At 33.6% G+C, this 16,711-nt stretch overlaps 1 protein-coding gene across 2 annotated transcripts in view; it reads right to left on the bottom strand.

Moving 5' to 3' along the window:
- The window catches only part of PPFIA1 (PTPRF interacting protein alpha 1), a 54,466-nt gene extending 40,031 nt beyond the window's left edge, over window positions 1-14,435 (bottom strand). For both annotated transcript variants that reach the window (XM_015816006.1, XM_015816007.1), the window contains exon 1: window positions 13,999-14,435. In XM_015816006.1, coding sequence (XP_015671492.1) covers window positions 13,999-14,262 — 264 coding nt within the window. In that variant the 5' untranslated portion in view covers window positions 14,263-14,435. The remainder of the gene's footprint in view (window positions 1-13,998) is intronic.
- Between the last annotated feature and the right edge of the window lie 2,276 nt (window positions 14,436-16,711).

Here is a 16,711-nt window from a genome sequence, read left to right as displayed (position 1 = left end):
AGAATAGTAATGCTAATATTAAATCCACACCTTATTTTAAGTATGTAAACTGAATTCTATTATATGATGTTGGATCATTCTGGCATACACAAATATTATAATTTTGATTATTATTACATCTTCCGATAGAATTCCTTGCTCTAGCTATTCTACAAGACTTAGCTACGTTTTCTGGTTTAGAACAGAGTATAACTTCTGACAAAGAAATAGTGCCAGAAATTACGCAGTTCGTATCAACATCTTCTCACACAAATTCAGGAAGAAACGGGAACTGGAGGTCAATGAGAAAACTTTTCCCCTAAAAAAATCAGTGATTGGCCCAAATTCATACAATGACCTATTGTAGCCAGGATAAAATAAATTTGATGATAAATGCACCCAGGCAGAACTAACAATCCATTTGTGGCAACAGTTGGCAAAACTAAGTCTGTTATCGCTTATAAGAAATTCTCCATAAAATATTACAGGCTTTTAGCCTGCTACCATTTTAATATTAACCAAATCATTAGTTATTACTTTCGGTGTGTAGAATTACAGAGTGATTAGTGACTAAGTCCAGCTATATGGATTAAAATGGGTAAAACTTTCAGAACAAAAACAGCTTCAGAGAAACAAGGCTCTTACCTAGTTTTCTATAAGGTTGGAGTAAAATTAATTTATCAATTACTTTTGAAAGTAATCGATCTGGCTCAATAAATTCTAGTTTTGCATAAACTGCCACCACCCAAGGAAGTAAGAACATTAACTAAAACATAATTCATATGATTGTCACAATACCCCTTAAAGTACAACAGTATTGCATAACATACAATTTTTCTTCTACACAAAATGCATATTCAATCTACCCAAACTACCATAGTCCTCATAACAAAAATAAGCAAAATAATAAACTTCACATTTATTATTATGTAATTTTACTCCCATGGTTGTCATCAGAGTACTGTAACATATACATGCAAGTCCATTTACATATTGTGTTCAATTTAAATTGAGATGTTTATCTTTGAAGTACTGTAACTGCAGAGATTTTTCTGTGAAATATAATTACTATGCAAATAAAAATGAAGAGATCTGTAAATACAAGTATTTCCTAATAAAATGTATTTATGATGTAAAATGACATTCTTCTAAATATTTGCTTAGAATGTACAGGATGAATTTAGGCGTGTGTGTGTGTGTGTGTGTGTGTGTGTGTATAATTATAGCAATAAGTGAACCCAGTATTTTTTTCTCATTGCTGTAACTAACATTTATGAAATCTACATAAAACATATTTCATTGACTGATGGTTTTAACAAATAAATTTAGAATTACTGAGATTTCAGTCAGTTCCTCTAAAAAGCAGGAGTCCTTCAAGATAAAGAATAAAAATCAATACAAATTACAAAAGAAAACTGCAAGAAAAAGAAAGAAAAAGGAGGGAGTGGGGAAAAGAAAAGCAAAAGAGAAAGAAAGCAAAAAAAGTAACTTCCTCTGTCCCCAGCAGCTTAAAAAATATTTTAGTAGGTGATCACTATTTCTAAACAAAACTTAATCTGTCTTCACTTCGTAGCTCATTCCTTAGGTAAAGAAAACAAAATCCAAATCCAGCATGAATCAGTACTGTCAGCAGAAGTCCAATTAGGACAACCAGATCTCAATGAATTCTCCTTTACTACAGAGAATTACACCAGCTTGGATCCTGTATCCAGTAACAATTTCCCTTACAAAAGCTGTCTTGCTAACCAGTAAAAGCCAGCAAGACATCAGTTCATTATGACACTCAAATGAAGTATTTGATCCAAATATTATCCCAATACAAAAGCTTGGTATAAATTATTGCCGTACTATACTACTTCTACATGAATGAGTTTAAATAAACTTCCCACTGTCTGGTGACGCCATATTGGAGACAATAATCTGTCTGAGAGTACTTAGATTTACACCAGATGCATCAGTCTACAACTTGCAGATGCTTTACATATTTTTCTTCAATTAAACTTCTGGCTTTACCCTTAGAGACAAAAATAAACACATCTCTTAAACTATTCTCAGAACACAGGAATACAATTTGTATGTGTCTATATATCCATGTTTGAGTATTTTAGAAAGGGGTAGCAAATACTGTAATGCTATTAATAAGAATATTAAATATAGTTTGCATAACTCCAGAACATATTATATGTTCAAACAATCTTTCTCACATTTTCCAGCCACACAGTTTATGTTCGATGTTTATGTCGCTTTTTTGGCATGCATTCTTACACTATCATAGTATTATGCCCAAAATATTTCATTACAGTATTTTTAAAGACACTGGCACTTAAAGTATTCATCAGTGTAATTCTTCTTGGATTGATTTTACTGTATTCTTTTTTACCAGTTGCTTTTATGTTCTTTATGAACCATCTCTGTAGTCAGGTGAACTGAGCAAAATAATAAGCTATTAAGGGAAATCCAACAATGATGATTTAAACAATAACAATTATTTGTGTTTCAGTTAATATCAAGATAATTGATATTAATATCCTAATTCCAGAAAATCTGATATTGAAGTTTCTGATACATCTTAAGCAGTATAGGACAGAGATATTTTTGCTGAAGGTTCTTACTTTCCTCTTAATATATTGGACTAATATAATTGTTCTCCAAAGCCTCTCCCTGAATGGCCAGAAATTGCCTATTACATTTCCCCTTTCTTCAACATAGACAAGCAAGACTTCATTAGTTTATGACATAATGAATATGCACCCATGCGCACACAAACACCCACATGGCACTGCTTGATTTGTTTCATGACCTGAGTAAAGCAGGTGATGGTGAGGATCAAGAGGCTCACTCTTATCCCTTCATGTAAGACTCAATGTAAATTTTTCTTCCTTATGCCATGTAATCTTTCATGTCTAGGTATTATTCACAGTGTGGAATTGAAGAAACAAAATAGAGAAAAAGATTCATGGATGTGTGAAAGGTCAGTTTTCTACTACTCCTCTGACAGTCCTTCCAAACACCTGAGAATTTTATTAAGTTTGTGAATTCTGTCACATTGCCTGAGGAAAAGTCCCCACAAGAGCAAACTTTAAAAACATTTCATTGCTATGAAACTAAAATAGATTACAATTCCATGTTCACCTCTTTCTAGGAATACAGAAACAGCTGATTAAAAACTGTTTAGCTTCTTTCTGTTGCAGCTCCCTCCAGAAATTCAATCTCTAATCCTTATTTAGGAATGAGATACACTAATCTACTTACAGAATGTGTGAGAAAGGCAGGAAAACCTGTTTTAATACAGTTTAGAATACAAATATAATGAAGTTCATTATTGTTTTAAGTGTTTTATGCAATGATTAATAATTCTGAACAAACAAAACAGATTGCTCTGGACAGCAGTTGATATTTACTATGATGATTTTGCTTTTATCATGTTAATACCTTTAAAATACTTGACTATTTGACTAATGGGGGAAAAATAATCAACTGATCATCAGAAAAATATATGTATCTTTTGACAGTCAGGGATAATTTTTAGAAATCCAACTACTGCCATTTTAAATTAAGGGAAAGCTTACAGCAAATAATAGTTCTTTTCCCCCCCTTTTTAACCCAGGAATTGGAGAATCAAACTTGCTATGTACTGTATAACTTCATAACGAACCTATTGCCTTTATAGATTTTGCCCCATATGCAACAACATGTAAAAGAAGTATATGGCAATAGCTTACGTTTTAAGCAACTATAACTACTCAACTTTTTTTTCTAATGCAACCCTCCTATGTTTAATTTACCTAAAAAGAAAATTTAGCAGTATTTTATATGAAAATTGTCTTTGTGCGTTTAAAGTTGGCAATATTCTGTTATCCTTTTTTAATGCATTTATCTGCAGCATTTGAGGAGGGAGAGGAAAAGCATTTCTCTAAATCACCTCTTTTTTAATGCATAATGCAAAGGATAAAAAAATGTTTTAAAATAATTGAATAATCCAGTAATTCTAATTCAACAAGTTTGTAACACAGGAAAAAGAACCTTTTTTCAATAAATCTTAAAAGCATTAATTGCGTCTTACACCATTTTTAGATATTGTACACTTAGAAAATTAGAATTTTCATTTTTGCTAACAGCTCACATTAAAAGATAAATGATATTAAAAATTAATGAAAATATTACTGAACAATGATAACTATCAGAATCTTAAGCGTTAAGAACTAAATCTTTATTTTGACAAATGCTATGCATACTGATGAATGTTATTATATTGTCACTTTGGAACTGATTTTGCACAGATAAAAAGGTAGAAAGAAATTTTTGTGATGTTTAACTGATGGCACGTACCACTGTTTACATTTTACTATTCTTACATATCCTAATTAAAATAAAGAACATAAAAGAATAAAATACAAAAGTTATTTCCTGAATAAAAAAGAATGAAATGCTATTTCAAATCTATTTCTAATTTGGCTTTTTAGCAGTAGCAGAATCAAGAAACATATTTCACGACAATAATCAAAAGGTTATACAGTAAAGCAACTAAGCTTTTCTGCTTACTTGGGTCATCATATTGGAATGCAAGCAGACAGAACTGGTAGACTTGACTTAAGAGGCTTTAAGAATTTACTGAAGTGTAGAGGATGTAAAATGTGGTGAGAAGAGCTTTCTGTTACTTACATCAGAACATGTGTAACTAGAAATAAAGAAAATTAAACATTTAAGTGTTTTATGCCATCAATACAAAATGAACATTAATATTTTAAATGGTTTAATTTTCTTTTCTTCTCTTTAGTAACTAAAATTCACAGCAAAATCCAGAATTTTAAATCCAGCAACTTGGAAAACAAATCAGTTGCTAAAAATGTTTATACTATATTTTTAATTTTGCCTGTTTCTATTACGCTCTGCTTTCAGTATTATACAACATAATCTATTGTAAAGCAGAACAATTAATTAGACAAAACTACCGCCTATGTTATGTTACCATGAAGGAATTTTGAAAATACAGTTTTATTATTTCAATGTTCTTCCTTGCAAACTGCATTCTACATTTCACAAACTAAATAACTATAATTCACCATGCAATTCCAACTACAACTTTTAATAATTTAGTCAATATTTGCATGTGCTTCTCATCATGTATTTTTTTTCACAAAGATCAATTAAATGATTCAACATAAAGGCTACAATTTCAAATACTATATATCCAAATGCTAGTTTACTATTTCAAAATGTTTTAATATTAAAAGATTAAGATATATCTACTAGTAGAACAATTGCATCTTCTTCCCTAACCATCTCCTGAAATGTGCTCTACATATCTGGGGGAATCCTCCAGACCAGTTACATAAGTTTGATTTGTGGTGACTACAATAAGACAACAGTATAGAAGGAGCTTGCCATTGCTTCATTCCTGAATATTTTCAGACGTCTTAGTCTAATATACACCCCTGTTATCCTTTGCTAGTTCTCTAGTCAAAAAACCAAACACGTTCAGGCCTGCTTAGCCTCTATAGTTAGACAAGATCAGCAGGTGCTGCCATTTGGTGAGGAAAGTAGAAGTATAATCAAGATGAATGGGTGAGAAGAACCAAATAAATCCTGCTACATATGTAAAAGGATTCAAATTTTATATAAGTAGCATAGTGTCACCAAACGTTTTGAACTTCAATTTCTATCAGCCCTAGCTAGCATGCAAATGAAGTGATTGTATAAATTACAAGTAGTTCTCATTTAGCAACCACACTTGGAACCAGCAGCTCTATCATTAAGTGCAATCGGCAGTAAGTGAGAAAACGCATGACCACAACTATGTTTCCCTTTTCCCCACTTTCCCACCCTTTGGAAAATTAACTGAGGGACTGGGATAACAAACCTGAAAGTAAAAAACTAATTAATTTCACAGCTTCCAGTTTTGTTTGTCTCCTAATTACTCCCCCACTCTTTGGAATGCACCCTTCCCTGTTATAATTAGCAGGAAAGGAATTAATGCTTTATTTACATTGGAGAGGAAGGGATTACAAGAGAGTAAGCCAGCAAACAGCTTGGTGTATTCCACATTGTGTGCCCACTTATTTTCTTGTAATCCCTTCCCATCAGATCTCTCTGTTCTGCAAAGGGAAAAAAACAAAAAACAAAAGATCAGGCAAAGAACATGTGTACTGACTGTAATGGCAATCATGTGACTGAGGGATGCTGTGAAGGATGTAAATGAGGGCACTAGTCATTATTTTTTTCAGTTCCATCATAACTGAATGGTTGCTGAATGAGGCAGTTGCTACGCAAAAACTACCTGTATAATGAAAAACATATGAATGACGCTATATTACAATTAAACTATTATGTACCCCAAATACATCAGAATACATCAAACTATATATCAGAAATATAATGAAATAATGTCTTATTCTACAACTACAACATTCCATGAGGCAAAATAGGATATATCTCTATGAAAATATATACCAGATTTAATCGTGTTAATATATCAAATTTTCATTCATTTGAAGCAAAAAGTATTTTTACCATGTGCTATGAGATTTAATAAACTGTATGTACTCCAAGAATTACACCACACAAAATCAATTTAAGACGGCATATTTCTACACTGATTAAAAAAAATCAGTCAATCAATATAAAGGTCAGAAAAATCTGATGTAGCATTTTTAAAAAACACAGGTTAGATTTGTACTAAATTCAAACTTTTAACAAGTTGGAGTTTTAAGTGTTACAAGTTATTTAGAAACTAACAAATTTTCTGCATATTTTATTGAATTTTAAATATTCAGTTCGTAATTCTAAAAACATAAACCTCTAATTTAAGAATTTCAGGATGGCATCAAAGTATTTATATATAATACTAGTTTCATTTCCATCTGTCAATTAAAATAACTTATTTAAAATTTAAATATCTGAGTATTCTATTCTCATTAGGTATTATGTTTATAAGTTCATATGATTTTTATTCAGCCATAATTATTATTTGATTGAAATAAGCAAAAGTTATGATTTGACAGACTTACATTTTACCTTTTCTTCAAGAGCTCAAAGCCGCTTACATGGGTTTTCCATTCTATTCCCAAAACAGCAGCCCTGGTTATTAAGTTTGGCTCAGAGTAAGTAACTGGCCCAGCATCACATACTGGGTAGACTCAAACCTGAATCTCACCATTCTTAGTCCCACACTTTAATCTATGTAATAGACTGGCTCTTAACTACTCAAGAATCAGTCACATTCGTATTTCTGTTTTGAAAAATATGCTCTGGTTTACATTAGCAATATACAAAACATAAATCAAAATGCAATCAATAAATATTAAAAATAAAAGGATGTGTGGATTAAGCTAATTGCTGAAAATCTGATGTTCAAAACACAATGAGTTCCTACAGTGAGGGAAAAAATTATTTGATCCGCTGCTGATTTTGTACGTTTGCCCACTGACAAAGAAATGATCAGGCTATAATTGTAATGGTAGGTGTATTTTAACAGTGAGAGACAGAATAACAACAAAAAAATCCAGAAAAACACTTTTCAAAAAAGTTATAAATTGGTTTGCATTTTAATGAGTGAAATAAGTATTTGATCCCCTATCAATCAGTAAGATTTCTGGCTCCCAGGTGTCTTTTATACAGGTAACGAGTTAAGATTAGGAGCACTCTCTTAAGGGAGTGCTTCTAATCTCAGCTTGTTACCTGTATAAAAGACAACTGTCCACAGAAGCAATCAATCAATCAGATTCCAAACTCTCCACCATGGCCAAGACCAAAGAGCTGTCCAAGGATGTCAGAGACAAGATTGTAGACTTACACAAGGCTGGAATGGGCTACAAGATTATTGCCAAGCATCTTGGTGAGAAGGTGACAACAGTTGATGTGATTATTCGCAAATGGAAGAAACACAAACTAACTGTCAATCTCCCTCAGTCTTCCATGCAAGATCTCACCCCGTGGAGTTTCAATGACCATGAGAACGGTGAGGAATCAGCCCAGAACTACAAGGGTGGATCTTGTCAATGATCTCAAGGCAGCTGGGACCACAGTAATCAAGAAAACAATTGGTAACACACTACTCCATGAAGGATCCTGCAGCGCCTGCAATGTCCCCCTGCTCAAGAAAGCATATGAACAGGCCAGTCTCGAGTTTGCAAGTGAACATTTGAATGATTCAGAGGAGAACTGGGTGAAAGTGTTATGGTCAGATGAGACCAAAATCAAGCTCTTTGGCATCAACTCAACTTGCCGTGTTTGGAGGAGAGGAATGCTGCCTATGACCCCAAGAACACCATCCCCATCGTCAAATATGGAGTTGGAAACATTATGCTTTGGGGATGTTTTTCTGCTAAGGGGACAGGACAACTTCACCACATCAAAGGGACGATGGACAAGCCATGTACTGTCAAATCTTGGGTGAGAACCTCCTTCCCTCAGCCAGGGCATTGAAAATGGGTCATAGATGGGTAATGACCCAAAACAAACGGCCAAGGCAACAAAAGAGTGGCTCAAGAAGAATCACATTAAGCTCCTGGAGTGGCATAGCCAGTCTCTAGACCTTAGACCCACAGAACATATGTGGAGGGAGCTGAAGGTTCGATCTGCCAAACGTCAACCTCAAAACCTTAATGACTTGGAGAGGATCTGCAAAGAGGAGTGGGACAAATCCCTCCTGAAATGTGTGCAAACTTGATGGCCAACTACAAGAAATGTCTGACCTCTGTGATTGCCAACAAGGGTTTTGCCACCAAGTACTAAGTCATGTTTTGCGAAGGGGTCAAATACTTATTTCACTCATTAAAATGCAAATCAATTTATAACTTTTTTGAAATGCATTTTTCTAGATTTTTTTGTTGTTATTCTGTATGTCACTGTTAAAATAAACCTACCATTAAAATTATAGACTGATCCTTTATTTGTCAGTGGGCAAACATACAAAATCAGCAGGGGATCAAATATTATTTTCCCTCACTGTACATCTAATAAAACAAGCCAAATAGATATCATGAATATTCAATATTCATAGTAGGTAGGTTTCTGCTCTGCTTAAGATTGCAATAGTATCCTCCATGACATTTCCAAGACCATCTTTCCCAGTAAAGATAGGGTACTCATTGTATCTTTTTTAACTCCAATATACAATGTAGGTTAACTGTGAATTTGGTTCATTAAGTTCTGATCTCAACTAGGTTTGTATAGGTTTGAAAAAAACCTACAATTTGGTGGATACATGCCACAGACTAAATCAAAACCTAGCATGTCATATTATGGCTTAACATTTTAAGCTACCATGAATGACTTACAAATCTTTTTTTATGGCCAAATCTTATATAATTCAATTTATTTGGATATGGATTAAACCATGAACTCAGTAATTAGAGCAAATATACCACGGTATATTACTTCAAGCAGACTTAAATCATAAGAAATTACAGGCAAAAGCAATATGTAACAATATTGCTCTTGCTTAATTAAAAGTTAGTTATGTATTAGGTGTACACAAAAGATGTTTTTTCTCAAATTCTCATCAGAAATCTGTTGCATCTGACTGACTAGCAAATGATTGAGCTGACTAGCAAATGTAAGAAGTATTCTGTCTTAAGGAGATTAGAGAGAGTTTCTTCTGAAAAACAAGTGATTTTAAGGGGTCATATGCATCATGGCAGCCATTCTGAAAGAATCTATTGCCTCCTTTCAAATATTGTCTCTAAACACAAAAAGTTACCTATACTTTTAAAAAGCACCAGATCATCAACTCTGGGGTTTATATTTCTCATTCTCTTAAAGTTAATATTTAATTTCATAATATAAATATATTTAGTTACCAATATACTTCTCCATTATGCTTTTAGGCATTCAAAAGCTGTAGCTACCTTTTAAGCAAATGCTGCAAATTTAATCTAGATTATCAAATATCGTCTCTTAAACAGTTTCTGACTACATTTAGTCAGTCCACTCCGCACTTTGCTTTGGTGTAGCTATCTATCTTAACTTTAATATTCTTTTGACATAGTAGGATTAAATGTCTTCTTTCTTCTAAATCTTCTAAGTCTAATTCCAAAATAAAATGAATCATTAAGTCTGTATTCTATTCTTCTCTTAATTTCAATTTTCACAAGACAATTTTTAACTGGACGTGTTTCAAATACAAATTAAATGCAATACATTGTCAAAGCAAGATGCTTAATTAGGCCTGCATTCAAAATAAGCAATTATTAAGTGTTATACTCTAAAAGTATATGGCTCTGCAGCTTAAATTCTTTAAATATAAATATTAGCCAAATATATGAATTTACTTCAAAAACAGATTCAGTTTCAAAAGAAAATTATATCTACCATATCTTATTAGGCAAAAACTATAAGGTTCAAGTCCTTCATTTCTATGACTATGACTGAGCAGTTTATTAATTTTTAACAACACCTCCCCTAAATCTACCATTTAAGATATTTTACATGTTTTTCTCAGTGTTTATGAATGATGTATTTTCTTACAAATTTCTAAAAAAATAATCCAGAGAGAATGAAGGGTAAACAAATTCCTTCATTTTCCTATTAATTGCCATTAAAACAAAACAAAGGGATATAAACATGCTCTTTGGAAGGGGGAGGGTGGAACCCTTAAGCACAAGATACCCTAAATCTATTTATCTCATAGATTTAATATTAATATTAATCTCAGAAGAAATACTTTTGTCTGCAAATTTCCTACAAAACCACTAAGGAACACAAAGGTTATGTTAAGATGGGGGGGGGGGTTAAATGGACCACACCCAGAGTAAGAAAAAAAACAGGCACTAATTTTCAATTGGGATGACTTCTAGTGAGGATTCATAGTGAACTAGAAATCCCTAAAGGAGCAGGGTCAGAATTGCATTAGAGATCAGTGGCTAGACTGCAAAGTCTCTCCAGGAAAAGCAGAGATCATGAAATCAACCACTTGTTCTCCAAACAGCTGTTTCTCATGAACAGACTGCAGAAACTGAGGTTTTTGTGGTCAACTTGTAAGTTGACGGGCTAGGAGCCAACGATTTCAAGCAGCTCACAGACATAATGCAGCCTATATGGATCTAAGATTTGCCAAGTCTCATTTCTTAATCACTTTTGGCAACTGCTTAACTGCTTTCAGGTATTAGGAATCGTTGCAGTGACAGGTTTTAGAGCACTGGGTGAGTTTCCTTCAATCTTTAGCAAAAGTTTTAAATGCAAGTTTAAGGACCTCATTTTTTTTCTTTTGGAATAAACAGAAAATGGATGATTAGAATGTTGATTTTGGAAAGTTACAAATGGATTAAGGTCTAGGTATGATTCAAAATAAGATTTTGAAAATAATTATAAGAATTCTTATAAGAATGTGAGAAAATGATGTTTTGAATTCTTTAAAAAGAAGAGAGGAAAAGATTTTTAAAGTTGACTACTAGAGAGAATTAGAAGAAACTAAAGATTACAATTAAAGAAGAAAAATACTTAAATTTCACTAATAGAATGGAGTAAAATACATTAACTGGACACATTTAAAGATATTTGTGAACCATGGACCCAGAACTTAATTTTAAACATGTCTACCATTAGAGATAGACTATGTTTAAAAGATGTTATGGTTGAAGAACAAGTTTTACCAGAGAAGACATTCCTGATTTGAAAATGACTTTAAAAATGAGAGGCTACAAGATTGATATGGAAAAAGATGCTACACCAGATATACAAATAAAACCGGTTGATGTCTTAATAATTAAAAGAGTATACAAATAACAAACCAAAAGAGTGATCTGGATAATTTTCTTAAATTGGATTTACAAAAGAGGCTTGTTAAAATCTTAAAGGACTTTGTGTCAAGGATCAAAGAAAAAATGAAAAGAAATCAAGTTCTAGGACAGTCTTAGAAGAAATTAAAAATCAACACTATAAAAAGAAAGTAACATATTTTTTTTCTTTAGTTATTAAACTAAATGCCACCCATTTCTTTAGTTATTAAACTTAAATGCCACCCATTGTGCTGTTGAAGCAACTCTGGGCAGCTTACAAAATGATAAAAAGATAATTTTTATCAACAACCTAGAACTAAGGAGCAATCTAGAACTAAGGAGAAACTTCTTGACAGTTAGAACAATTAACCAGTGGAACAACCTGCCTCCAGAAGCAGTGAATGCTCCAACACTGGAAGTTTTTAAGAAAACACTGGACAGCCATCTGTCCGAAATGGTATAGGGTTTCCCGCCTGAGCAGGGGGTTGGACTAGATGACCTTCAAGGTCCCTTCCAACTTTATCATCATCATCATCATCATCATCATCATCATATTATTATTATTATTATTATTATTATTATTATTATTATTATTATTATCATTATTATTATATTAAACGACCCTTAATGGACTTAAGCAAGACTAAACAATTAAGTTTTAAAGATTTATTTATAGACAAGAGATAAAATATGGGAAGAAGAGATAATCTATTGTATTTTAAAGAGAAGGTGATGATTGTTTATGCTTGTTATAATGAAGGGGGAAATCATTTGTTTATATATTTCTTTTACTATATTCTTTTCTTCCTACTTTCCTGCACTTTCTATTTTTAGTTTGTATTAGTTCTTGTCTTTTCTTATTGTAATATTTAATACAATTACCATAAAAACCATTTTTTTAAAAAAAATTGAATCTTTACCACATGTCACATAAGGGACTTCTAATCATTCACAGTTTATCTAATTTAGTGAAGCAGAGAAATGAGTTACAATTTATTACAATTTCCAATAATTGTCAACAGGAAGCATAGAGATTTGGACTTCCTAAATGATATTCAAATATGTATGCATGTATATACATATATACATACAAATATATACCAGGTATGGCATACACAAATATGCTCATCTGAACAACTTTATAATTTATTTATTTGTTCAATTCCTATGGCCACCTATCTTAGTCAATGATTCTGGGTAGCTTACAATATAATACTTCATATATATATTACCCAGTGTAATCAAGCTATGGCTATTACGAATCTATATAAAGGATCCTATTCATATGATCCTTGGTTTTCCTATCTTTTAATATGTGAAGATCCTCTTCCACAATATATTTATGACCACAACCAAAATATTGGGGAAGTGTTATATTGCTGAAAAATTATGTTGTGCTGCTGTTATTACCATGCAGGAAACATGAAATTTTCACTCAGATGTAAAGTTCTATAGGTGCCATTGGACAAATCATTCTTAAAGAAAGCTCAGACTTTTCCATAAAAAATACTGTATGCACTACTGTTAAGAGTTTTTAATCAGCCAGACTAGTAAAATAATATATTGAAGCTATTTATATGAAATTTCAGAGACAAAAGCTAAGACTATAGTGGCTAAGTCACAATATGCTGCATAATTTCATTTTTCAGATCCACAACCATAAGTTAAAAGTTGAAACTTCATGTCTTTCCTGATAAAGGGACAGATTATGATGACAAAACATTAGTGCAGTCAGAAGAACAGCAGGATGCTAGACCTGCTAATCATGTAAATACCTTTTATTTTTCCTCTAGCCAGAATTGTCATTCTACTCTAGTTTTTAAAAAGCTACAGTTCTTTTCAAACATTGGTTTAATGTTAAGTTCTGTAGGAGAAAGCCCACCATTATAAACATGATCATTAGATATCTTTATTACATCTTCTTACATGGCAAGTACATTTTTCTCTTCACTACAGTATTGTCCAAGAAATGTTTCGCTTTAATAACTCTTATGATTTAGTTGCTCACACCTTCAGAATAAAAAAAAATGTAGAATTTTTAAATTAAATGGGTAAGGACAATAAAGCAACCTTTTAAACTCTGTCACTCGTATTAAATATTTTGTTTCATCATTCCTAGAAATCCCATTAAAAGTACTAATCTCTAGAACAGTGTTTTATTTTACTAAGTTAATTGTTGAAAAACACAATCTCCTTGAAGGTTTATTATTTCTGGCCAATAATCATTAGGGAAATGAATTTAAACTTAAAATATTGATTTTAACATTTTTAAATTTAAATATGTTTTCATTTAAATAAATACCTGAGGAAGTGCAGTATTAAGCTGTCGTTGTAGAGAATCCCTCTCATGGCCAACTTCATGTAGTTTACCCTGGGTCAATGCAAGTGTCTCTTGATTTTCTCGCAGTGTGTCCAAGAGGCGATCACGCTCTTCCAACATGGATACCATTAATTGCTCAAAATGGGAATCAGCATCCGACTGTAGGGGAGAACCTGAACCACGGTTTCCGCTTCCCCCGGAGGGAATCTCTGCCTCACTGATGGTCGGCATCACTTCACACATCATCTTGAAATTAATGTAAAGATTAGTTATGAAACGATAAAAAGACCGAATCAAGTAGCAAAACTAAGATGCTACAGTGTTATCTAGCTACAAGCATCCAATTATATTTATCTGAATTTGTCACACTTTCTTTACAAATTTACAGTATCAGACATCTGTGTGCAACAAATAACTTGATAAAACTTACCAATAATTGCCCGTGCTAAAGTTCACTTGACATGAATAATTGTTTAAAATTCTAACTTACCTTACTAGGTGCTAATGAAAAAGTATAGGGGTAGACCTTTATCTGATTCCAGCATATGGTAAAGGGTAAGTACAGACATTCTAATTTACATTAATTGCTAGTACAGAAAATACATCAGTTGCATTGATAATTCCAGATAGATTAATTTGAAATAAATGCATTCAGCAAAAGACATAACAGGATTAAAGCAAACTTATTTGTTCATGTGACTATTAATCAACTATCATAGCCTACTGTACGGGTGTCAAACTCACCGCATCACGTGACATGTTGTGACATATCGCGACTTTTTTCCCATTGCTGGAGCTGGGGTGGGTGTGGCCTACACATGATACAACCGGCCCATGGGCCGGCAGTTTGACACCCCTGGCTGTTAGAACAAAATGGGGTATCTAGAAGACTCTTATAACTACTTTAATTAATTTTTAAAATTTTACTATCTACTTCTATTTCTCTAAACTTGGGAGGGGGAGATGCTCTATCAATATATTTTAAAGAAATATATTGATACAGAGACAGTATAGATACCTTTTTGCAGTGTTTTTGTAAAAAAAAAAAAAAAAAAAAAAGGTGCCGGAACTCACACACATCATACAACCGGCCTTGCCTACCCTACAAGGTTCCATCCCAAAAAGGTGCCGGAACTCCGTTCTGAGCATTCTGTGAGAAAAAAAGCCCTGCCCTTTTGCAATTGGATGCTATTAACTAATAAGAAGAAACTTATTATATTTAAAAAGTTCAAAAGAACAAACAAGTATTATCACAAATAAATCATTAAGACCTGAATTCTTCCATCCCAAGTAAATGCTGGATGTTATTAATAAATTATAAGCTTTTCTGTGATTCTATAACTTTCAGAGCTTGAATTAAGATGTATAGGGCAGTGGTTCTCAACCTTTTTAATGCCGCGACCCCAACCGGTCGTAAGTCGAGGACTAAACCAGTTGTAAATTGAGGACTAAACCGGTCGTAAGTCGAGGACTACCCAACCGGTCGTAAGTCGAGGACTTTCCCTGCCCGGGAGCGCCGCACATGCGTGGTTCTGCCCCCTGCGCTGGCCGAGGCGTAGCTGGCAAGCGGCAGAGATGGAGCAGGCCGACCACCAGCTGGCCCAGCCCAAGGGAGGTAAGGCACCCGCCGGAAAAGGGGAAAAAAATGGCGGACAAAAAAAATGGCAGACAGCCTTGCTTGGCGACCCCCATGAAATGGTTGATCGACCCCAAATGGGGTCCCGACCCACAGGTTGAGAACCACTGGTATAGGGTTTTAAACAGTTTGGTACAGCATTATTAAAAGCTTTAATAAGTTTCTGGAAGTGAGTCATAAAAAAAGGGAAACAGTTCCTCTTTATTAAAGGCCACCAAATTCGTTTCAAACTTTTTTACCCTTTACAAGTTTGTAACTACTGAGCTAAACATAAAACAATTTTCTCCATTCCAATTTGAGTTCTAATATTTTAAAAGCTACATAATCAAATGAGAATGAGTTTAATCATTTTAAATTAAACTATGTAAACAGCACTGAACTAATATGTTCAGAATGGACGCCTTGGTTATTTTATTCTAGTAATCCATCACACCTCATGATCATAAAAAGTGTTTATTGCGCAAGCTTCAATTGATCCGCTTACCTTGTTTGATAAAAGAGATTTGTCACAGACCAATTTTTCCCAACGATATCAGCTTTTTTCAGCAAGTTTGCATAATGATTTCCAAAAGCATTTGATATGGTAGAGCAGCCATCCACCCCGACTACAATGTTCATTCATTAAATAATCCCCACCTTGGGTAGTTACACAAGGCAAGAAGTAATCTTCCTAACAAACGCTAAGCCAACAGGAGGGTCAATTAATCTAGTTTTCCACAGTAAGCAAATGGTGAAAGCAACGTTGTTACGGAACTAAGCTCCCTTATTCAAAGCCTGGTCCACAAGTCTTTTTTCAAAGGCGAGAGGTTACGTGCAAAACGACCGAATGCTTTCTCAGCGTCTTTGGGCCGGCAAATTGGGCATGATGTAGAAATCTTACTTTAGGTCACAACGGCATCACTTCGACAACAAAAAAAGAAGAAAGTAGCCGAGGCTGTTGCAGACACTCCTCTCTTCCGCCTCTTCGGTTTCCGCGTCTTCCCCCCGCACTTATAATTCCTCTTTTCGGGAAGTGGGGGGGGGGGGAGGCTGCCGCGAAAGGAAAGCTTCAAAAGAAGA

This window comes from Protobothrops mucrosquamatus, unplaced genomic scaffold, assembly GCF_001527695.2.
Source record: "Protobothrops mucrosquamatus isolate PMUCROS unplaced genomic scaffold, P.Mucros_1.0 scaffold394, whole genome shotgun sequence".
In the NCBI taxonomy this organism is placed as follows: domain Eukaryota; kingdom Metazoa; phylum Chordata; class Lepidosauria; order Squamata; family Viperidae; genus Protobothrops; species Protobothrops mucrosquamatus.
The sequence above is the reverse complement of the archived record's forward strand: the minus strand, read 5'-3'. Positions and strand labels throughout refer to the sequence as shown.